This window comes from Canis aureus, chromosome 3 (genome assembly GCF_053574225.1).
Source record: "Canis aureus isolate CA01 chromosome 3, VMU_Caureus_v.1.0, whole genome shotgun sequence".
In the NCBI taxonomy this organism is placed as follows: domain Eukaryota; kingdom Metazoa; phylum Chordata; class Mammalia; order Carnivora; family Canidae; genus Canis; species Canis aureus.
This window is the reverse complement of record NC_135613.1, coordinates 8201994-8227262: the sequence shown is the minus strand read 5'-3', so window position 1 is coordinate 8227262 and position 25269 is coordinate 8201994. Positions and strand designations below refer to the sequence as shown.

Below are 25269 nucleotides of genomic sequence, written 5' to 3'. Positions count from 1 at the left end.
CTTACAACCATTCTGTTTCTCACTGTCGGAGCTATTCAACACTATTACAAAACAGGTTTTGTGTGAGATGCTTTCACTCAACTGTAGGTTAAAGTAAATGTTCTGAGCACATTGAAAGTGGATTAGGCTAGGGGTGCCTGGGTGGCTCAGGTCATGATCCCAAAATCAAGCCCCACATCCTTCCCCTCTCTACCTGCCCCTCCCCACAACTTGTGCTTTCTCTCTCAAATAAAATCTTAAAAAAAAAAAAAAAAAAGTGGATTAGGTTATCATGTCTGGTGGATTAGGCATATTAAATGCATTTTTGAAATATTCTTTTTTTAATATTTTATTTATTTATGAGAGAGAGAGAGAGAGAGAGAGGGGCAGAGACACAGGCAGAGGGAGAAGCAGGCTCCATGCAGGGAGCCTGATGTGGGACTCGATCCCAAAGGCAGGCACTAAACCACTGAGCCACCTGGGCTGCCCTTGAAATATTCTTAACTTATGATGGTTTATTGGGATATAACCACACTGTAAGTCAAGTAAGATCTATGTATATATATTTCACCCCCATTTAAAAATTACACACACACACACACACACACACACACACACACAAACAATATTATACCCCTCCAACAAAGTCAAGTCACAGAACAGGTTTTCTTAGCAGCACCACTGACATCTTGAGCGTGGTGGTCCTTTGTTGTCGGATGTTTAGCAGCATCCCTGGCCTGGACTTGATGCCAGTAGCACCTCCTCAGTCGCAACAATCAAAGTATCTCCAGAAATTGCCCAATGTCCCCTGGGGAGAGGCTAGGGTCATTTTTGACGGTGGACCCCTGAACTACACCAATTTGGCTGACCCACTGAATACTGTCTGAAGCTCAACTTTTTTTGGTCCCTCAGTGTCACCCACAATTTTTCCAATAATAAGAGAATTTTAATGGTTTCTCCATATACCACATGGATAGTTATTTTTCAAATAAAGTGACCTTTTAAATGCAGTTTCCTGCATTCTGCCCACAATAAAAGGACACAAAGTTCTGGAGGAGTCATTTCAACATGAAGTTTCCTTCCCCATGTTTTGAATGAGCTCAACTATCTCTGGTCTTGCCTAGAATTGTAGTATAATCATATAAAACAAGTGTTTGACAATGGTTTAACAAAATTCTTTAATAAAATTTATAAAAATGAATATTTAAGAATTTTCGCAGCTTAAATTGTTTTCCTTTTCCAGACCTAAAGAAAATACAAAATTATCCGTACCCACACACATATACACTCAAAACTACATTAACATTCTCTATACAGGACTAAATTAGAGTTTAAATTGCTGAAAAATCAAGACAATTCCAAGAAGTGATTGCAGGGATGATTTTTTTTTTCTTTGAAAAACAGCTGACAGACAGTAAAGCAATTTAAGATAAAATTATTTCCCATGGTTCTCAAAAGTTCCTTGAAGTTCACATTTCAATTTAAAAAAAATCCAAGTCAAAGCTCTCCCCACCCTCCCTTTGCCAAAACCCTTTAGGGTCATATTTTCTTCCTGCTCCTAAGGGGGGAAAAAAGAATTTCCTAATATTGTCAGTTTTCTATGCACACTTAGAATTGGGGCACCTGAGTCCAGATCAGGCTGCATTTTCGGTAGACATTAACAAAAGCAGGCACCTGGGGATTCTTGGCCTCAGGTACAAACTGTGACCTAAGGATCGCGATAGGACACACTTGTCGGGATTCTTCCATTCTTCAGAATTTTCAGGACTAGAGGTAGAGCCACCTCAGTTATCCTCAGCATCAGTTTGCTAAAACAACAGGCTCAATGACCCATCCCGCCTGCCACCTCCAAGTCCATTTTTCATGTTGCCCTTGGCTTTGACAAACCGCCTTTAATCTTTGGCTGCAGCACTGCAGGCACTACGCTAAACGTCAGAATAGATCACTCTTCTGTTTGAGTGATAAGTGAACATTAGAAGTTGAGTGGCACCTGAAAATTCACCACCTTTTCTGGTCAATGCTCCTTGTTCAGAACCAAAGTAGCCCAATAATGACTTCCACATGACAAACACACTTAATGCAGAACAAGTCAGTGGATGGATATGAATTTCAATTTATGTACTTAGGAAATAAAAAAGGAGAACCACTAAAGTCCTTACGAGTCCATAATACCCAGTCACACTACCATCAAACTAAGACCAAGTCTCTTATCCTGAAAGGGCCCAATAATTTCTGCAGCAGAGAACTCCTGTCTGAGGCAATGTAAGTTCAGAAGGAGTTAAGAGTGGTTATTAGAACACGGGACACCAGTGCAGTGATAGGAGAAAAAAGAACACAAATTAAAAATAATTACACATACACACACACACACACAAACACAATAGGGTAGTTTAGCCCTACCTTCCTTTAAAAAAATGAGACAAGTCAATAAGGCAATCTGCAAATTGCTAGCAGAACCTTCTGGAGGCTTTAGCTATTCTTTTGAAATATAAACATGTGGGGGGTCTTTTGGACAGCATCACCATTTAAAGAATGATGAAAGAAAGAAAAAAAAGCTTCAAAGAATAGGTCAAAATCGTTCTAACAAACACACAGATTAGATCTATAAAGTAGAAATCCTAACTATCCTAACTATATATCACTGTGCATTTTCTCTTCTCCAGAAATTCCTCTCAGATGAAGGGAGCTGAAAACAGTCACCTCCGCATTTTCTACCACATGGTATAAGGACTCATCTTCATTTGTCTCAAGTCCCCTAGTCGTCCTCGCCACCTCCATACATGTCCGCCAGCTTCTTGAAGCGATTGCCCCATTCATTCAGGTAGTCATAGTCCTGGTCTTGGTCTGACTCTGAGGAGTTCAAGGAGCTCAGACTAGCAGCTTCAGAACCGCTTCCTTCATAGTCAAACACGAGCAGAGAGTCATAAGGAGGAGCAGTAGGGTCAGTGTCCGCTGCCTTCAGGTTCTAAAGAAGAAAGAAGATAGTAGGATCCTTTAATGAAAGGAATCACACACCTGTCAGGCAAGATGCCTTCTCTAGGTGCCTCAAGCAGCAGCATGTAATGCACAATAACGCAACAACCATCCTAGAGAACACAGGGAGCAATCCGCACCAATAAGGTAAATTTATACAAACTGGCAAGGAGGATAAACAATATGTTGTTTGATGAAAAGAAAACATTATGGGTAAATACGCAGAATGTTTCCCCTAAACTAATGATAAATTATATGTAGGCAGGAGAGAAACAAGCCAGTCGGGATGGACAGAGGCTGAAAACAATGAGGATAGTCATACTGGTCCATACAGCATCGCCACCTGGAAAGGTCTGGAAAGATGAATGCCAAACTGTTAATGGTTAACTCTAGAGAATAGAGTTGGAGGCAGTAAGGAAGGATTGCATTTTTTTTCTTTATGTACATTTTACAAATTTATTATATATTTATTCATAATAAAATTATTATAACATTATTTTGTAAGTAATGTAATGACATTAATATTCTAAGTTAAAAAAAAAAAAAAGCTACTATCAGATGTGACGATACACAAATGAATGTGAATGGAGGAAAGGACCTGAATTCAGATTTACCTAAGAGGGAGGTTTTTTGTTTTGTTTTGTTTTTTTAAAAGATTTTATTTATGTATTCATGAGAGACAGAGAGAGAGAGGGAGGCAGAGACACAGACAGAAGGAGAAGCAGGCTCCACGCAGGGAGTCCGATGTGGGACTTGATCCCGAGACTCCAGGACCACACCCTGGGCTGAAGGCAGGCGCTAAACTGCTGAGCCACCCAAGGATCCCCTAAGAGGAAGTTCTTTTTTTTAAATCTATCTATCTATCTATCTATCTATCTATCTATCTATCTATCTATCTATGATAGTCACACACACACACACACACACACACACACACACAGAGGCAGAGACACAGGCAGAGGGAGAAGCAGGCTCCATGCACTGGGAGCCCAACGTGGGACTCGATCCCGGGTCTCCAGGATCGCGCCCTGGGCCAAAGGCAGGCGCCAAACCGCTGCGCCACCCAGGGATCCCCTAAGAGGAAGGTTTTAACTGGACCTTTCTAATCCCAGCTTTCTAGAAGATCCAGTGGCTAAAATCAATGTGGCCTGGTCACTTCCAACACTGGTGTGCTTTGTGTAGTCCCTGGTGACAACTACCATAGGAAACTAAAGCAAAACCAGCCTCTACCAGGAAGACTCACTGAGAGCCACTGGACCATCCAGACAAGGCCTAAAAATCATTCAGTAACTGTGCAAGTGATCAGGGAACATTGTTTAAGGAAATAGATCCTGCTGGACTATTATCTTACTTGGTTCTTTGTTCATCTTGACCCCTAATTTGTCCTCATCTTACCCTAAGCTAATTAACTTAATGCCTTATTTCTCATTCTCCCTTGCAGATAAGGACAATCTTGTGACAGTTCTGGCCAGTAACATATGGGATGAATTCCCTACTTGCATTAACACTTTGCTAGAACAAAGATTCTTCTTCTTCTTCTTCTTCTTCTTCTTCTTTTTTTTTTAGAACAAAGATTCTTTGGCCTCTGCTCCGCCCTTCCTACTCCTTCTTGACTAGAATACAGACCCAAAGCCTGAAAGTGTAGCAGGCATCTTGTGATTATGTGGCAACAAGCATGGGAACAAGGATTCATGGGGTTAATCTACTCCTATCTGTTTAAAAGCTTTGAGAGTTTATAGCTGAATGTATTTCTGACATCTACAAATTGATGCCATTTTCCTGGCCCCTAGGTAGACCTGTGATACACACTTACTATCACTTCCCAACCAGCAGTGGGATGCAGGGGCAAGAAGACTCATTAGTGAAACCAAATTGGATCTACTTTGAATCTCTTTAGTTTCATTTCTAGTTCTACTAAATCCTTACAAGCAATTCTTGGTTTTGCCATATGGATACTGCAAATTCACTAGGAACAATTTGAAGTGCTTTTAGTTCTGAAATTCTGATGAGACTCAAACAAAAAATAGCATTCAGGGATCAGGCAAGGAGAAAACATGGTAAAGCAAAGAATCTAAACACTTTCTCCTCACTTTCAATACAACTGCTCCTATCTATCTATCTATCTATCTATCTATCTATCTATCTATCATTGGGATGCTCCTGACTTTAGAGATGAGTTGCACCATAGCTTTTGACTTTGCTAACTTACTTCATCAATAAAGTTTCCAATTTCATCAGGATTGGCAGGGCGGGGCCGATACTGGGGCACACTCAGGAGGGTTGGGGCCACATCATTGCGAGTCACTTCAGGCCGAGCATCCAGGCCCCTGTGCAACTGGCTCAAGTCAAAGTCCTTTGGAGAAAAAGATAAAAATAGAGCAAAGAGTTAAAAAACAAAACAAAACAAAAACAACAACAACAACAAAAAAAAGTCCAGGGCTATATTTGGATATATCAGATCATGTCCTGTCAACTGAATGATAGTTATAAGCATGTGCCAATATAATCGGAAATGAGAGCTTTAAACCTGAGAGTTTTCAAAATATCACTAGAATAAAATACAGCATAAAAAGATTCTGAGGAATAACTCTGGGTGTGGATGTAGACTGTGTACCTTATTGGATAAATCCCAGTCAATCTACAGATTCTTGTGAGCCTAGCTGCCATAGACTGAATGTCTGTGTCCCTCAAAAAATTCACACGTTGAAGCCTAACCCCCAATGTGGTGCTATTTGGAGGTGCGACTTCTGGGAGGTCATGAAGTCAGGATGGTATACGGAGCCCTTGGGAATAGGATTGGTGCCCTGATAAAAGACACCCTAGAGCTCCCCTTCTGCCTTGTTGAAGTACACGTGACATTATGGCTGCCTGCGAACCAGGAAGCAGCCCCCCTCCCCGAAAACACCAAATCCTCAGAACTGAGAAAAATTTCTGTGGTTTTTAAGCAACCTGTCTGTGGTATCCTATATAGCAGCCCACATAGACTAAGGCACCAGCTGAGATCAGCAGTTAACCCCGATGGACACTGCTCTGTACCCTAATATGCTGCATACACCAGGCACTGAAATTCTAATCAGCAACTGTTCTTCCAGACGAGTTCAGCAAACACATTCATGCATGGCCGGAGCCAAAAGTAGAACTCTGAGATGGGTCCTGAAGTTCCCTTTCTAAACACTTTCAAAAATTCTTCAAAAGGCTTCTGGCTGGCTCAGTCAATAGAGCAACCAACTCTTGATCTTGGAGTCACAAGTTTAAGCCCCATGTTGGGCTCAGAGATTATTTAAAAAAATTGAAAACTCCAGGCTAAGGCAAGACCATCTATAAAGGGCTAAAGATTTAACATCCACAAAAAGTGGGGAAAAAACGTTTGGCATACCTAAAAGCTCAAGGGAAACAAAATATTACAACAGAGTAGTTGCTTTATGTTAAAGATAATTTGAAGTTTGTGTCCTGAGGACATCGATGAGGAGGCTAAGCTCTGGAATCAGACACCTGGTTCTACTGCTTCCTACCTGTGTGACTGGCTAAGTTGCTTAACTGCCCTTTGCCTCTGTTCGTTCATCTGGGCGCCGAACAGAACATGCTATTTCAAATGTCTACCTTCTTCTAATCATCGCTTCTTCCAAATAAAGAGATGGCAATTTAGCTTTTTATCACTGTTTAGAAAACATACCTGATCCTCCTCTCCACCTCCTTCTTCATCATAGTAATAAACATTGTCCCGGGTGTCATCTTCTGGGGGAAGTAAGGGCTCTTTGACCACCCTTCTCCTCCGAACAAATAGCAGAAGCAGCAGAATCAGGACTGGTGTGGTGAAGAGAGAATAAGGAGAGCCACAGGTCAAGAAGGCCATAAAATGCAGCTATCACAGAGCAGCACTGCCTTGCCCACCAGGCAGAGGGCTGTCAGACAACCCACAATGGTGATGCTCACATAACTTGAAGTTAATATATGCAGTGTAACACAGTAGCCAATTAAATGGGAATTCAAGTGTAGTCTTTAACTGGACTTAAACCAAACAGTCATTTCCCAGAACCTGAGCTAAAATGCTCTAGGGCAGAAGAAATGGTAGGGGGAAAGGCCCTGAGGCAGGAGCAAAATTGGCATGATTAAGAAGAGGGGAGATGAGCATGGCCTAGCAGGGTTAGTGAGGGGGAAAGTGAAAAGGAGTTCAGAGGGGTGGCAGGAATGTGGTAACTATTGGGAGGACTTTGGCTTTGATTCTGAATTGGAACCACTGAAGGTCTGTGAGGAGGGTTGGGTCAGCCTAAATGTGATTGACAGATACGTAATTATTTTTAATCAGTTCCAAGAAGTGTGACAGAGATCATATGATAGCTTGTATATTCCTTATTTTCTCTTAAGACAAAAATCATGTAAGCAAGCTCTAAAATCTGGTTTCCAAAGTTTTCATGTGACCTTGGGATATTTCGAGGATACATGTGATTAATAACTAATTGTTAAAATTTTTTAAAGCTATTTCTTATTAATGAAAAATGTATTAAACTTCAGTGTGTTTTCTTTATAGGCGTTTGTGCCCCCCAAGTATCTCTATAGGATACACTACTGAAGTAGTATTGCATTGAAACAAGACTTGGAGAAAAAATTTCTTAGAAGTACCCAACCTCCTGGGATGCCTGGGTGACTCAGTGGTTGGGCATCTGCCTTTGGCTTGAGTTGTGATCCAGGGATCCCAGGCTCCCTACAGAGCCTGCTTCTCCCTCTGCCTGTGTCTCTGCCTCTGTGTGTCTCTCATGAATAAATAAATAAAATCTTAAAAAACAAAACAAAAACAAAATCCCAAGCTGGTCCCACTGTTCCCTCTAAGAACTTTCTTCTATTCCAGCCATGTTGGCCTCCTCTTTGCCCTCCACAGTCCAATCAAGCCTTCTCTGTGTCTTCATCAACCATAGGAACCAGCTTGTACATGGGCTCAGGTGAGGATAGTGCTGCAAGGCCTTGCTGTTCCAAGTTGGTCCAACGACCAGCAACATCTGCACCCCCTGGGCGCTGGTGACAAATGTGGAATCTGAGGCCCCCACCCCAGACCTCCCAGATCACCGGATCTGAATTCTCATGCAGGTAAAAGGAAAAAAAAAAAAAAAAAAGAACCCTAATGCAGGTGATTTGTAGGTATTTGAGCATGAGAAGAACTGCTGTGAGGGACTGAAAGAACAAAACAGAAGGACTGGGCTCCTGCTAAAATTTAATGGAGTAAGGCTGCCTTCCAGTCTTGGCCAACTTATCTCTGAACTGTTCAGTAAGGGATAAAGATCCCCTATTTTAGAAGCCAAAGGCTGCAACACTTGCCAAGCATACATACTTAGTAGAGCGAGGATTCCTCCGAGAATGCCCAAGATGGCAGGAACCTGCAAGCCTGCTTCGGCGTAAGGCGCCGTCCTCTTGCAGCTGTTGACGACACCTTCGCAGTCGCACACAAACACATCTAGGGTGGTCACCTGGTCCTTGTTCTGGTTATCTGTGAGCTTGAGATTTATTTTGTAGTCACCCAACTCTAAAGTTTTCTTTGGCTTCAAAATTAGAGATTCACGAGCTGGAGGAACCAACAAAAATAAATGATGGGACAAGGGGAGAAAAAAAAATCTCATTCTAGAATAAATACTGGGGTAAAGAAAAAGGAACTGTTTGGGCTGCAGATTACTGGGCAGTATGTTGCAAGTCAGATACCAGAAAGGAAAGGGACATTTGGTGGAATGCCTGGAAAGCAGAAGGGGCAAATAAACAAACATCAAACAAAAGCGGTGACATCTGGGAGCTGAGAAGGGAATTTCAGAAGGGGACGGTGTTGGAAGCAGGGAAAGCATGGGGTCAACTTTTCTGAAGTAAGACTCCAATTCCCACCTGGGTCATTGTACTCGATGGTCCAGTTGACACTTGCGCCATGTGTTAGTTCTGCTGTGAAGGGAGATGTGTTGGGGGGAAGATCTGGATCAATGATGTTGATGACATGAGGCTGTGGGTTTTTCTGGCAGAAGTCCATATTTCGAGGTTCTGGAATGGGGCCATTGTCATTCACATCAGAGAGGACCAGTAGAAGAGTTCCCGTTCCAGTAGCAACTGGAGAACCTAAGGAAAAAAAAAAAGGAAATACCATAGCTCAGAAACATTCATTCATGAAGCTCTACTGCCTCCCTCAGACCAAATCCCAATCTTGGCTTGGCTCTTCAGGGCTCCATCACCAGAAGCCCTCCCCATCCCAAGTCATCTTCACTTTAGATTGGGCTGCTCTCTGGCACCACTTTAATTATTATTCAAATTATTCTCATACCAAGGACATCCTCATCCCTCTTCTACACATACCTTTATGCATCTATTAAACTTTAACCATTCTAAGAATTCCTCATTGCCCCCCTACCAGTTCTCCCTTTTCAGAACTTCTTTGGCTTTAAGGTCATTATCAAAGGGTTGAGCTTTTTTCTTTTTTTTTTTTTTTTAAGATTTCATTTATTTATTCATCAGAGACAGAGACAGAGACAGAGAAAGAAACAAGGCAGAGGGAGAAGCAGGCTCCATGCAGGGAGCCCAATGTGGGACTCAATCCCAGGACTCCAGGATCACGCCCTGGGCCGAAGGCAGGCACTAAACTGCCGAGCCACCCAGGGATCCCCTAAAATCTTTTTTAAAAATTTAAAAATAAATATATTTATTTATGACAATTCGACACCACCATACCTTAGTCATTATTATCAGGTCAGGGGTCAGCAAACTAATACTTTCAGAACAATTTAGGAACACAGCTGTGCTCATTCCCCTTTTACAGATTGTCTGGCTGCCTTTTTTTTTTTTTTTTTTTTTTTTTAATGTTATCTATTTAAGAGAGAGAGAGAAAGAGCAAGGGAGAGTATGAGAGGGAAGGAAAGAGAAAAGCAGGCTCCCCAGCAGCAGGAAGCCCGACACAAGGCTCTATCCCAGAACCCCGAGAACATGACCTGAGCTGAAAGCAATTAACCAATTGAGCCACCCAGGGACCCCTCTATGGCTGCTGCTCGGGTGCAAAGGCAATCAAGACCACATGGGTCTACAAAACTAAAATACTCCCTTGGCCCTTCCTTTACAGAAAGTAAAGGCACCAACCTATGTTCAAGTGACATCTCCTCCACTTATTTCCAGGCCAAGCTGGAGCGTTCCCATGCAGCCAGAGACAGCCACCCGGTGTGGCTGAAGCCAGGGGCTAGCTTTCCCTTCAGGCAAAAGCATTCTGTGACTGAGACCCCATCATGGCCTTATTTGCCTTGCTCTCTGCTTTTAACCTGCTTTCAAATTACAGCTGCAGGAGCACGCTTCAGATTCTAACCGACAGGCCAGACTTATCCAAGGACATTCACAATGTGATGGAGGCTGCATCATTCAACAGCCACCTGTCCAGCTCCATCATGGCCTTACCTGCCCTGCTGTGTTTTCAGATCGTCAAGCCTGGAGTTACTACCTCCAGAAGTTGGGGAGTTGGTAAGAGAAAGAGAATCTATCACAATCCTAGGAAGAGAGCAGGTTTGAACAGTTCCCACATGGTTTCTAAATATCTAGCTGAGGGATATACTTGCACATAAAGGCAAGGACAGGGACATTTACTTATAAAACTCATGGAAATAATGAACAAGTGGAAACCACCCCAGTGCTCTTTAAGATGTGAATGAGTCATTGATGCTACATCCAAGATAATATTTTCAGATTTATAAGGTGTCAAAGTAGATCTGTCTTAAAGACATATTGTAGGGGGATCCCTGGGTGGCTCAGCGGTTTAGCGCCTGCCTTTGGCCCAGGGCGTGATCCTGGAGTCCCGGGATGGAGTCCCACGTCGGGCTCCCGGCATGGAGCCTGCTTCTCCCTCCTCCTGTCTCTCTCTCTCTCTCTCTATCATGAATAAATAAATCTTATTTTTATTTTTTTTTTAATTTTTTTTTATTTATTTATGATAGGCACACAGTGAGAGAGAGAGGCAGAGACACAGGCAGAGGGAGAAGCAGGCTCCATGCACCGGGAGCCCGACGTGGGATTCGATCCCGGGTCTCCAGGATCGTGCCCTGGGCCAAAGGCAGGCGCTAAACCACTGCGCCACCCAGGGATCCCAATAAATAAATCTTAAAAAAAAAAAAAAAGACATATTGTAAATAATAAGAATACCAAATAAATTAAATTTTAATGGTTTTTGTAATAAAAACAAAACCAGGCTATAAAGGAGATAGTGGCTTCATAATACTATATTTCTATATGCATATAAATGTAATCAAATACATGGAAACAGTCTGGAAGGAGCCACGATTCACTCCTAATGATAAAGATAAAAATGATGGTAGTCCTTGTAGAGCATACACTGTGTAGCAGGCACTCTTCTAGGGCACATTTATATAAATGAACTCATTAAAAATCCAGATGGGGGGCGCCCAGGTGGCTCAGTCGATTAAGCATCTGCCTTGGGCTCAGGTCATGATTCCAGGGTCCTGGGGTTGAGCCCCACATCAGGCTCCCTGCTCAGTGGGAAGTCTGCTTCTCCCTCCTCCACCACCCCTTCACCCTGCTCGTGCACTCTCTCTCAAATAAGTAAATAAATAAAATTTAAAAAATTTTTATTTATTCATGAGAGACACAGACAGAAACAGGCAGAGGGAGAAGCTGATTCCATGTAGGGAGCCCAACACGGAACTCGATCCTGGGACTCCAGGATCACGCCCTGGGCCGAAGGCAGGTGCTCAACCACTAAGCCACCCAGGCGTCCCAATAGAATCTTTTAAGAAAAATTCAGATGGGGTATTATCATTTTGTCAGAACAAGGAAGTGAGGGACCTAAGCTTTCATCCTAGGATCCAGATCCAGGCAGTCTGGCTCCTGTGGGGAAGGAGTGGGTTCAGGTATAAAGATGGAATGGTAAAAAGAACCTCTGCTCCACCTATTTGTACTTTTGAAAATCATATACTTTTGTTTCATAAAACAAGAAAAAGAATGAATTCTTGCCTCTAAAAGAAGGGTGGGGGCAAGAAAGCAAACTAGCCAGGAGAGTGAGGCAGCAAAGGCCAAATGCTAAGGGCACCCTTACCGTTGTCAATGGCTATAATGAGGGCTTCATACGTGCTATTCTTCACGTGCTCAAAATCCTCTCTGTCCAGCTCAGCCCGAGTGAAAATGGCACCAGATTCTGGATTAACCTCCAGCCAACCGGCAGCATCCCTCCAAATCCGATACCTGAAAAGGCACAAGCTCTGGCTTAGAACAGTAAACAGCATGTAGGTGAAGAACGCTAAGGTTCCTTTTTGTTGACCTATTCCATGTACAGGAAAGCATGACCATCCATGTCCCCTTCACCTGGATTTACCCACTGTTGAATTCATCATTTGAGAATAAATGGCAGACATTATGTTCTTTTATTCATAAATACTTCAGTGTATTATCCCCTAAGAACAGAGGCATTTATATATATAACACCATCTGATTTAATTTCAGGAAATTTAACTTTGATATAATACTATTATTTAATATATGGCACATAATTAAATTGTCAATTTCCCCAAAACTGTCCTCCAGAACATCCCTGCCCATATCCAGGATCCATTCATGCGTGACATTTAAACATCATGTTTCCCTAACACGGAATTATTCCTTAGCCTTTCTTTTCTTTCTCAACACTTTTTGGAAAAACAAAAGGCAGGGACAACACAACATGACATGATGTGCCACTTGATGTGATTGTACAGTTTGTTAAGTGCCCAACTTTTGGTTTCAGCTCAGGTCATGAGATCAAGCCTCACATCAGGCTCTGTACTCAGCACACATTTGGCTTGAGTCTCTCAGTCTCTCTCTCTCTCTCTCTCTCTCTCTCTCTCCCTTCCCTCCCTCTCTGCTCCTTCCTGCAGCTCTTTCTCTCTAAAATAAATAAATCTTGAAAAAAAGAAAGAAAAAGAAAAATGTAGGCCAGTTATCTTAGAGAAAGCCCCTCAATTTGAGTTGGTCTGATTATTCCCTAAGTAGATTATGCGAGGGAAGGGGAAGAAGAACACTGCATAGGTGACATGTGTCCTCAGTGTATCAATCACATTAGGAGGCACAAGACATCTGTTCTTGGTGAGGTTAACTCTGATCACTGGGGTAAGGGACAGGCAACCAGATCTCTTTATAGTCAAGGTACCTTTTTACTTTTGGTAATTAATCTATGACCTAAGGGGAGAAAATGTTGCCAATATGCTGTTCACCAACTAGCTGTCATTCATTAGATTTAGGATCCGTGGATAATTCCTGCAGTAAGCAACAGATACTATGATCTCTATGTGTTTTCAAAAGTAGACTCTTTCAGACCAGCTTCCCAAAGGAAGAAGCTCTGAACTACTCATTTCACTACTGCAGGCAAAGACATCAACCCAAAAAATCCAAGGTTTCATCACTGAACAAAAACCCTACAGTATTGTTTGTGGTTTTCCACTATACTTTTCCTTTTTTCTAAAAGAAACTTTATTTATTTATTTGAGAGAACAGTGAAAAGACAGAATAAGCAGGGTGAGGAGCAGGAGAAACAGACTTCCCCGCCGAACAGGGAGGCCCACATGGGGCCTGATCCCAGGACCCAAGGATCAAAACCTGAGCTAAAGGCAGATGCTTAAACGACTGAGCCATCCAGGAGCCCCTTCCACTATACTTTTCGAATTTCATTATAAACACATCTTACGGGACGCCTGGGTGGCTCAGCAGTTTAGCAACTGCCTTCAGCCCGGGGCGTGGTCCTGGAGATCAGGGATCGAGTCCCACATCGGGCTTCCTGCATGGAGCCTGCTTCTCCCTCTGCCTCCATTTCTGCCTGTATGTGTCTCACAAGTAAATACATAAAATCTGAAGAGAAAAGAAAAAAGAAAAGGTGGGGAGATCTTTGCACCAAGAGGAAAAGGAGCTGAACAATGTCCTGGCAGCCATGAGGAAAGCAGCAGCTAGGAAGGACTCACCCACTCCCCTCTGCATTTAACAAAGCCTTCTTGGGACTTGGAAAACACACACACACACACACACACACACACACACACACACACTTTACTAGCCCTTATATTTTGGACCACAGTAAGAATCCTTGGATTATGAGCAGTACATTGAATATATGCATGAAATGAGAGTATTTAACTTAGTTCATATTTTATTTTTAAGAAATCTCTATACCCAACATGGGGTTCAAACTCACAACCCCAAGATCAAGAGTCACTGAGCCACCCAGGTTCCCAAACTTCAGAGAATTTTAAAGCAAATCTCAGACATCAAACGGTTTCTCCTGTAAATACCTTAGCACGTATCTTATATAGAAAAGGTTAAAAAAAAAAAAAACAGAATGCCACTAACACATCCTGCAAAAATAACAATAGTTACTTAATGTCATTTTAATGCCACATCCATGTTCAAGTATCTCTAATTGACTCAAAGGTGTTTTTATAGTTGGATTGTTGAGTCCATATGTAAGTGTAGTCTACACATTACAATTGGTTCATTTTCCTCTCAGTACTCTCTTAATCGACAGCAGCCCCCCCACCCTTTTGCCATTCATTCATGTCTTGAAGAAACAGTACCATTTGTCATATAGTTTCCACATTCTGTATTTGGCTGACTGCTTCCTGTGGCATTTAAGTTTCTTCATTCTCTGCATTTCTTCGAAATCAGATCCTAACACTTGACTACATTCTGTCCCAACTTTTGTTTCCTCCAAAAAAAAAATTTCCTTAGTGTACTCTGTGCATGCTACTGAATCACATCAAGTGGCACATCATGTCATGTTGTGTTGTCCCTGCCTTTTGTTTTTTTAGTAAATGTTAAAAACTAGGGGTACCTAGGTGATTCAGTTGCTTAAGCATCTGCCTTTAGCTGAGGTCATGATATCAGGGTCATGGGATTGGGGCTCACATCAGGGCTCCTTGCTCAGCAGGGAGCCTGTTTCTTCCTCTCCCTCACTCCCACACATCTCCCACCCCAACTCCCATTCCTGTTCATGTTCTCTCCCTCTCTCAAATAAATTAAAAAATTAAAAAAAAAAATATGTTGAAAACAATCAGAAGGCTTGGAGGTTATCAGCCTCCATTTAAAAATTCCCCATCATCCCTGACCTAATCATTCAATTCTAGCAGGCTTAAGCTCACTACCTGCACCCTTTATATAGTTCTCCTGTACAGGGCACATATGTGGTCTAAAGGTATTCAAGAGCTCTTTTGCTCAGGACAGAATCAGCATAAAAAATTCCCAGAATAATCTTAAAAGCTGAAGTCCCACTTAAACTTTTGTTTTTTTTTTTAAGATTTATTTATTCATGAAAGACACAGAAAGAGAGGCAGAGACGCAGGCAGAGGGAGGAGAAGCAGTCTCCATGCAAGGAGACTAATGTGGGACTTGATCCCAGATCCCAGGATCATGCCCTACAGCTGAAGGCAGATGCTCAACTGCTGAGCCACCTAGGTGCCCCACTTAAACTCTTTTTGAAGTTGGAAGTTTCACAAGTCAAAAGTACTAATGCTAAAACACAAACACATCCCAAAACAAGAATATACTCAATTAGTAAGCAAGATGCTACTCCAGATTTGTAGAATGTTTTTTATAAATAGTTCAGTATTACAGTTTCCTCTAAAGTAGATGTGAACAGGCAGGAACTTCTCTGAGAAGAAGAAGTGGGCACATTGGACAAGCTCTGTTCTCCCGGGAAATCACGTTACAAATCACAAGACACAGGTTTCATGTTTGGATTTGTGCTTGCTCAAATAGTTTTTTCCTACTCAAATCCAGCCCTCAAAAGATTAAGGACCTTCTCTGTCTTACATGGTCATGGGGTGTTGCTCTTGGTTTGCACATGTGTTTGCACATGGATATGATTTAGATTACAGAGGTGCCTTCCAGTTTAAAAGGAGAAGAAAAAAAATAAATAAAAAAATAAAAGGAGAAGAAATAGTGAGCTTCTTATAATACAACACCTCGTATGTAATTGAAAACCACCCTTCGGCTACACTGCATGAACTTCGAGAAGCAACACAGTAGAATGGCTGGCTGTGGAGGGAATGGAAAAGGTGTGGGGAATGGGAGTTTAAAAAAAAAAAAAAAGGCAAGCCAAACAAGAGAAGGGTCTTGCACAGACCAACGATGATAAAATACTAAGAACTAAGTATTTTATACACATACACACACAACTCCCCAGTTCCTGCTAGTCTGTTGAAAAATCTCCCTACTTACGTTATCCTCTGTTCCATATATGTATCTGGATCCTCGGCGGTGTAGGATGTGATTTCCTGGCCCACACCAAAGTCTTCAGGGATTGACACTACCTTTGGGCAAGGGATGAAGATGGGGGCTTCATTCACATCTTCCACGTCCACAGTGACAGTGGCTGTGGAGGTGGAGAGGATGACCTCAAACGGGGTCACGTTCACCACAGTCACGTACAAGACATACTGCTGCTTGTCCTCAAAATCCAAGCCCTAAAGAGAACAGAAATGAGTTAAAAGAACCTATTTTATGTTAGCTTAGGAAAAAAAAAAAAAGATTAAATCCTTAACTATTGTCGTTGGTTAACAATATCTTGTGGTTCTCAAACCTAGCTGTGCTAGGAAGAATTAACTTAAGAACTAGAGAAGAAAAGGGAGGCTTGCACCCTAATCCAGTAAATCGTAATTTCTGAGAGGGAGGCCCGGCCATGGATGTTTTTCAAAAGCTAACAAGCAACCACATTCAAGATGAGAACCCTAGCAGAAGAATAAAAACGAACTACATGAAACCTCACACAGCAAAACCCAGTAAGAAATGCTCATACTGGAAGTCATTTATTATCCAAGACCAGTAAGAATGTTCATATCTTATGCGACGTGTTGTCTCTGTGATAGCAGATGGACAGAAGACCCTGCTTGTCCAACTCACTAACCTCAGTTAAGTTTAGTGACAACACGCGGTTCCAATGAGGCGGCAAAAAGGTCAAACAAAGCCAGGGTGGGCCATTTCCTAGCCCTGTGGGTCTGTTTCCACATCCAAATACATAGGAAAAGGAAATACTAAATAGAGTCGCTGTAAGGAGTACACCGGGAACATTTGTGAACGAGTGTGTTTGGCGGGGGCTCATTTTCCTAGCTTCTATCTTTCATTTGTAGCATAGAAAATGGTGACATCAAATGTTGGGTGGGAAATAAGGTTATGTAGTGAGTGATGCAGAAATGAATGGCTTTGCTCACTTGCTCAATAGGAAGTCTAAGTTTGGGGGCAAATTCAGTGATCTGCTGTTAGTAACCTCAACAAGAAGGTCACCCAACTTCTTAAATTTTCAGGTTTCAAAGTCATGTGTCCCACTTCTAAAATAATCCGGCAAAATGGCAGAGACCAGTAAACCATTTTTCCTCTCATTTGCAAAATGGATATGGGGGTAGACAAATGTTTCAGGGAGAAAGCCTTTTAAAACCGATGGTACTTTCTTTCTCCTCAATTTCAGGGGGCTGCGTAGGAGCTTCTCACATGTGCCTGAAGAATAGTTGCAAACCCCAAATGGTCCACCAGAACCTGGGAAAGCTGCCCACCCCCAGCCCGCCAATGCCATGTTGATCTACTTCTGAGAAGACACCAGGGGACAAGGCAGTGGGCGGCTAGCTGAGATGTCAATACCTGCATCTTGCCAGGCACCGTACAAACCTTAGTTGTTTTCAAAATGCCGTCGTTAGTTACTGGGTCTGTGGTGACAACAAATTGATCATTGTTATTGTTCAATATGGTGTACACAGCCCTCCAGGCCGGGGTATCGGGGACATCAGCATCCGTCACTTTGAGTACAGCGATTTCGACGTTAGCCTTGTTCTCAGGCACCCGTCCCTGGTACTACAGAGCAAAGGAGAAGATGAGTCACTTAGGACATCTTGACAACTAATAGAGGAGCCATATCCAAGAGGGCTAAAGGAGTCCTTTCTGAGCCCAAGATCCAAAGAGCAGAGTCTTGGAGAAGTGCCCACTCCACCAGTTGGGCCTCTATTTCCTATTGGTGGAACAGCCAAGATCATTCAAATTGCAACAGCCTTCAAGACTACCTGAGTTAGTCTTTCAAGGGCTACCTGAGCCCCTCAGCACACTTTGGCCCAGTTGCTTTGATCTTCAACAAATTCCACATTGTGGCTTATCCACTACTCCCCTCCTCTCCCATCATTCCCAATGGTACCAATAATTTTCATCAAAGTCTGGTCAGTACAGTCCTCTGCTTAAAACCCTTGATGACATCCCCTTGCACCCAGGATAAATTCTAAAATTCTAACCTCCAACTACAAGGTCCTATAGGACCTGATCTCATATGGTTCACTACACAGACTATTCTTCAGTTCATTTTTTTTTAATTTAAAGATTTTATTTATTTATTCATGAGAGACAAGAGAAAGAGGCCCCGACACAGGCAGAGGGAGAGGGAGAAGCAGGCTCCATGCCGGGAGCCTGATGAGGGATTCGATCTTGGGACTCCAGGATCATGCCCTGAGTCAAAGGCAGACACTTAACCACTGAACCACTCAGCATCCCCTATTCTTCAGTTCTTAAAAACTTTTTTATTGATTCAGGGCTTTTTTTTTTTTTTTTTTAGATTTTATTTACTTATTCAAAAGAGATACGGAGGGGGAAGGGGAGGTGATGCAGAGACACAGGCAGAGGGAGAAGCAGGCTCTATGCAGGGAGCCTGACGTGGGACTTGATCCCAGGTCCCCGGGATCAGGCCCTGGGCCAAAGGCAGCACTAAACCACTGAGCCACCCAGGCTGCCTGATTCAGGGCATTTTGCATATGGTGATCCCTATGCCTAGAACACTTCCATTGTCCCCTGTTCCACATTTGACAATCTCCTTCCAAGTCTTCTTGTAAATGTTATGGTCTTTGTGAAGCCTTCTTGTACTCACAATGCCTACATTAGGTGGCAGACTGCTAATTGCCTACTAAACACCCACTCACCCCTTCTTCACGAACTATACTGTTGGGGGCAGCAATGTGCCCAGACAGAATATTTTATTTCCAGTCATCTTCAAAGACAGCAGCTGCTAATAGGAGGTAAATGAAAGTTGCGGGATGGGTCTGCACAGAAGAGGACTGTTTAACAGCAATGCCTTTTGCTCTTCATGCGCGGGTCTCCTTTCTGAATGAAGCACAGAGATAGCTGGAGCTCAGCCATCTAGGGCCACAACGGGACACTGAGGATGGGAGCCATCCACCAACGATGGTGGGGCGCAAGACAAAGGAGGTTCCATTGACAGTGTAGATACTCTAGCTCTAGGCTTTTTGTGACACAAGGAAAAGTTTGCCCTACTTGTTTAAGCACAAGAGTCAAGTCTCTGTTACTAACCACTGAGCTTATTTCTAGCTAATGTATTAAGATATAAGGTTCTTTCATGTGGCTTTCAGTACCTTCTTCTCATCTGCATTTAATCAATTGTACATATTAATTTGTACAAGTTGTCAAACCTCTCTAGGTTAGGCTGTCAACTCCACTGAGAATAGAACCTTTGTCTGTCTTGTTTGTGATAAAATCTCCAGTGTGTAATACAGTTCCTGTTGTTATAAACTTAGAAAATATTTGTTCAATGAATAAATAAAACCGGGTAGGATTTGTTACCAAGATGCACAACATTAAGACACGAGATCAACAAGTGGTTTTTTTAAAGTCATCTCTATACCCAACGTGGGGCTTGAACTCAGAACCCCATGATCAAGAGTCACACGCTCCACTGACTGAACCAGCCAGGCACTCCTAGGTGACATTTGCAACTTCACAAACCTATGTCAACAGAGCCCATGCTGAGGATGACAGAGACAACTGCCATCCCAATCTGTTTGCTTCTTAAAGTTCACTATTCTGGGGAAAATTTTCAAAGGGTTTGCCCATGAGCAGCCATAAAACAACAGAGGACCTTTCTTTGGAAACTGTCCAAGGGGTTATAGAATTACCATGGTTGGGTTGAAGATGGGGGGGTTATCATTGATGTCAGTGACTGTGATCACAGCTGTTGCAGTTGTAGTTAAGCCTTCGCCTTGCAGGTCAGCAGCCTGAACCACCAAGGTGTACATGGGGACACCCTGCAGAGATCAAACACATTGGTGTCAGGACCAACGGCACCATCAAGCCCAGCCCAGCGCATGGAAACACCTTATTTGATCATTTGCTTCAACATCAGCCGGCCTTCTAGGTACAAATCCTCTAGAGTGATGCTTAGATGCAATGCTCAGACGATAAACATAGTAAGTAGCACTGGCCTCGGCAGAGTTTTGCATTGTTAGTGTGATTTAGCTGATGTTTATTTGCCCTCAACACCCTATAGATGCTCTTGACCTCTGACCTCTCGGTCCAGCCCAGTGGTGAGCACGCTGATGACTCCTGTGTCCTTGTTGATAGTGAACATCATGCTGCTAGGCAGGAGGGGGTCTTGTGTGAGGATGCTGTAAGCGATGGCAGCATTGTAGGTATTCACATCATCATCCGCATCTGTGGCTGTCACCTGCATCACAGAGGTGCCTGCAAGTGCAAAAGGAGACAAATCAGTTGAGCTGCACTTTGGATTCCAGTCAGCACTGCTCAGTTCAATTCTGTCCAGAGTGTTCAAGGAGGAGTACCAGGGACAGTACCATGTCATGGCTTCTCCATTCTCTCATTCCCAAAATTTTTACCAAAGTGGTAGTAGGGGAGAAAGAAAGCATTCCACCCAATGAGTAGTGTTCCAAGGACTCAGCTTTTCCAATAGATATTCTGGATGGGGGCTGGAGTATGTAGAATAAATAACCTTAAATTAGGGATCCCTGGGTGGCGCAGCGGTTTGGTGCCTGTCTTTGCCCCAGGGCGTGATCCTGGAGACCCGGGATCGAATCCCACATCGGGATCCTGGTGCATGGAGCCTGCTTCTCCCTCTGCCTGTGTGTGTCTCTGCCTCTCTCTCTCACTGTGTGCCTATCATAAATAAATTAAAAAAAAAAAAAAATTAAAACACTGTGCCATGTTTCTCATACTGAGTGGATGAGGTGAAAAATAGGAAAAAATCCCACCAATATCCACAACTGGCTCCTCAGGCACAGCTTCACCAGACAGAATGGTCATTTGAGATCATGGCCTTGAAGGCAGCAGAGAATACTTACAGCACATGTGTCTGCAAAAAGACTAGCGCCCGTGCCATCAACAAAATTCCTTAGGGATCCACAGGAAAAGGACAAAGAGCCCAAGGGAAGAAAGGAGCAAAAAGACTTGAAGAGACAAGCCATCAAGAAGAAACCCAAATGGCCAGCAAACATAGAAAATGCTCATTAGCCCCTTAATAAATCTGAGAAATGCAACTGTACAGAGATACAACTGCACACTCAACAAAGCTAAAGTCTAACAATTCCAGGATATATATTGCTGGTGGACGTGTAAAGTGGTTCAACCAGTTTGGAAAACAGTTTGTTACCATGTAGTCACAATGAATGGACACATACCCTACAATTGAGCAACCCACTACTACGGATATTCCCCCAAAGTCTTGTGTGCATGCATCAGGAAATATGTTAAATAATGCTCTGAGAACACTATTTCTAACAGCAAGAAACTCAAACCCAATTTCCATTAACAGGGGAACAAAGTGTTTTATATAAATACAAAAATATTGAATACTACACGGCAATGAAAATGAATGACCTTTTAGATTGCTATGGGTGCCAACATGAAGAATGTTATGTACATAAAGCTGAATGAGAGAAGCACATCACGGAAATACATGTAGAGTGGGATTCCATGTATGTAAAGCTAGAAAACATGCAAAACAAACAAGATATACAGAGGTAGGTAGACACATGATGAAAAAGATCAAGGAAAGCAAAGGAATGATTACCACAAAAGTCAGGACAGTGGTTACCTTTATAGAGGTGAGAAAAGAATATGGCCAGGAATGGCAAGGATCTGTTTCTAAATCAGGGAAGGTTCCTCTTTTCTAGGGGGAGGAGGTGGGTGAGATTTTCAAACTGCTCCTATTTTATAATACACACTTCTGTAGAAAGGATGTTTCTCTCTCTCTCTTTTTTTTTTTTTTTTTTTATTAAAAGATTTTATTTATTTATGATAGAGAAAGAGAGAGAGAAAGGCAGAGACACAGGAGGGAGAAGCAGGCTCCATGCCCGGAGCCTGACGCGGGACTTGATCCTGGGACTCCAGGATCGCGCCCTGGGCCAAAGGCAGGCGCCAAACCGCTGAGCCACCCAGGGATCCCTCTCTCTCTCTCTCATACACACACACACACACACACACACACACACACACACACAGAGAGAGAGAGAGAGAGGCTTCCAAAGAAGTTCTGTCCCTATGAAGAGCCTGATGCCAAACACAAGCCCCGACACTTTGAGGTCCAAAGAATTTAAGTGTCTTTCTGAGTATTCAGCTACTCGTTATAGACCATACCTGGAAGGGCACCTTCCGTGACAGATCCTTGGAAGACTGCCTGGGTGAACTCGGGCTTGTTGTCATTCTGATCTGTCACCGTGATCACGATCTCCATTGGGTCTTCAACCGCATTCCCATTAGAAGATACGGCATGAGAGTAGAGCTGTAAGAGCCAAGCGAGAGTTACTTGGGCCCCAACAAGGAGGAAAAAATGGGAGAAGTCGTGTGGCTCGAACTCTAGCAGGCCTGTACTCCCCACTCCCTCCTACTCTCTAAGAGCCAAGGATGGACACCCCCAGAAGAGAACTTCCCCCCACAAGTGCTGCTGCTTCAGTGATGTCATGACACTGATTGAGGTCATGATATGTAAAGATTCATGGACATAGAACACCCCAGCAGGTCAGAGCTCCCATTTCCCACAGAAGGATAGGGAGCCAGGCCTAAGACACAAGAGAGGGAGGGAGCCTAAAACACCCTTGTTCCCCAGCAGGGTAAAATTTGCTCTGGTTGCTCCAATTTAGTGTCTCTCCCAGAGTTTTCTGCATTTAGCCTCAATACATTACCCTCCAGCTTTCTAGGTTCACATTGCTACCAAGGCCCAGGAATGGCTTTTGCTTCCCAATATCATAACTGGCCTCTTCCTTTGGGGCAGGGACTTTTAGCCCCAAGAATAAGTTAAGTTGGTATCTTGGGTCTAAACTCATGTATGGGGATGCCTGGGTGGCTCAGCAGTTGAGCATCTGCCTTTGGCTCAGGTCATGATCCTGGGGTCCTGGGATGGAGTCCCACATCGGGCTCCCTGTGGGGAGCCTGTTTCTCCCTCTGCCTAGGTCTCCTCCTCTCTGTCTCTCATGAATAAATAAATAAATCTTAAAAAAAAATTAAAAACACATATGATCATAAGGTCTCTTCTCTCTTTATTCCTGATGGGGAAAAAAAAAAAAAAAATCAACCCCCCTCCCCATTTTTTCCAATTCTTCTGTCATTCCCCCCTTGTCAACAGGTATCAAATTAAGCCTCATGTGTCCAGAACATCTGATCTAGGGATCCAACATGGGTTTTTTTTTTTTTGGGGGGGGGGGGGGGCTTCGAGGGGTCTTTATTTTTTGGTCTTTGAGAACAAAAAAATTTTGGAAGGATACAACCCGATTATTAGCAGGCTTCTGAGAGATACTCACAATGTACTTAGCAATTTGTTCTCTATCCAGAGGCTCAGTCACCTTCAGCCATCCTGTTTCTCTTTCAATAATAAACACACCAACAGGAGGTGCGTCAGCTCCTTGGCCAGTGATGCTGTAGAAAACCTTGATTTCTTTGTCCCTGTTAGACTTGATCTGAAGATCAAAGAGAAAGAAACAGAATTATCAAGAAATGATCCTGACATTGGGGCTTTCCCTCTTTTTCTCTTAGGTCCTTCTCTCTCAAACTGCTCCCAGAGAAATAGAGAACCTCCTTCTCTACCTGAACCAGGTTTTTAGGAAATGGGCCTTTCTCGTTTTCCGGGCAGCTGATAGGAGGGATAACCCAGTCTCTCTTCTGTCTTCTGAGTCCATGCTGGGAACTGGGAAATGTGAGCACCTCTGTCTGGGTTTTAGAGGGAGCATCCTAAAAAGAAAGAAGATGAAGAACAAAATCAGATAATTCAGGACAGATACATACAGACACATACAGGCCAAATAGTCCCACCTACCTAGCCAGCATCCCCAACCTTCTTGAGGACAGTCAACAGTTTTAACTTAGTAACAAAACACAACCCAATGAACCTCTCTGCCACATAATAAAGACTGTGTTCTCTTTTGATCCTTCTAATGTCCAGAGTTCAAGTAATCATTATGCATACACAATTACATGTTTGAGGGTTTAGTATTCTTTTGCAAGTTATCACAAGCCTAAATATATGATACCTGTCGGTTTTAATGAAACATGACACTGCTGATTTATTATCAGAGTTTATCCAACAATTGGATATTCAAGCATTTCAATTTTCTCTTATGTTTTTCCTAGGGGTATAGGTCCCCAAAGTGGAGCTCTTAGTGAAGATGAGTTAAGTTTATGGAATTGGTACTAAGAACTACTTGTGATCAATACAAATTCTTTAATCTCATTGTGTTATTTTATCTATTTGGTTTCCATTTGTTCTAACAGAAGCTGTTGGGATGGGAACCAAATATATCCTTTGAGACTTATATTGAACAATTTTCACGTGTGATAAAGACAACTTTATGCACACACAGGGAAATAAGATAGTTGAAGATGGAACAAAAATATCCTCCAAATTGCTAAGTGCTTTAAAGTGATTAGCGGTAAGGCATGAAAGTTCCAGAGGACAGTTCCATCTCCCACACCCCACATAATCATTGATCACCATTTTCCAAAGGTGATTCAAGTGCTATTTCCTGGCTTCTCAAATTTGATCCAAAATGCACAAGATAGAAGACCAGATATCATCGGACGCCAGCTGGCTTAATGGTTGGGAGTCTGGGATCCCTGGGTAGCTCAGCGGTTTAGTGTCTGCCTTTGGCCCAAGGCACGATCCTGGAGTCCCAGGATCGAGTCCCGCATCGGGCTCCCTGCACGGAGCCTGCTTCTCCCTCGCCTGTGTCTCTGCCTCTCTCTCTCTCTCTCTCTAGGTGTATCATGAATAAATAAATAAAATCTTAAAAAAAAAAAAAAAAAGGTTGGGTGTCTGCCTCTGGTTCAGGTCATGATCCCAGGTTCCTGGGATCGAGTCCCACATCAGGCTCCCTGCAGGAAGCCTGCTTCTTTCTCTCCCTCTTCCTCTCCCTCTCGGTGTCTCTTGTATTTAAATAAAATAATAATAATAATTTTTAAAAAAAACAGATTATCATCGCAGCATCCTTCCTAGTATTACATTTCTTTTTTTAATTTTTATTTATTTATGATAGTCACAAAGAGAGAGAGAGAGGCAGAGACACAGGCAGAGGGAGA

At 42.8% G+C, this 25269-nt stretch overlaps 1 protein-coding gene across 1 annotated transcript in view; it reads right to left on the bottom strand.

The window, feature by feature from the left end:
• Positions 1–1132: 1132 nt before the first annotated feature.
• Positions 1133–25269, bottom strand: part of CDH1 (cadherin 1) — a 78426-nt gene continuing 54289 nt past the window's right edge. The window contains exons 4-16 of the mRNA XM_077888233.1: positions 23782–23925; positions 23499–23654; positions 22339–22483; positions 20255–20430; positions 19866–19994; positions 17587–17769; positions 16147–16391; positions 12005–12150; positions 8815–9039; positions 8276–8506; positions 6626–6756; positions 5162–5305; positions 1133–2944 (exon numbers count right to left, since the gene is read on the bottom strand). Coding sequence (XP_077744359.1) covers positions 2735–2944; positions 5162–5305; positions 6626–6756; positions 8276–8506; positions 8815–9039; positions 12005–12150; positions 16147–16391; positions 17587–17769; positions 19866–19994; positions 20255–20430; positions 22339–22483; positions 23499–23654; positions 23782–23925 — 2265 coding nt within the window. The 3' untranslated portion in view covers positions 1133–2734. The remainder of the gene's footprint in view (positions 2945–5161; positions 5306–6625; positions 6757–8275; positions 8507–8814; positions 9040–12004; positions 12151–16146; positions 16392–17586; positions 17770–19865; positions 19995–20254; positions 20431–22338; positions 22484–23498; positions 23655–23781; positions 23926–25269) is intronic.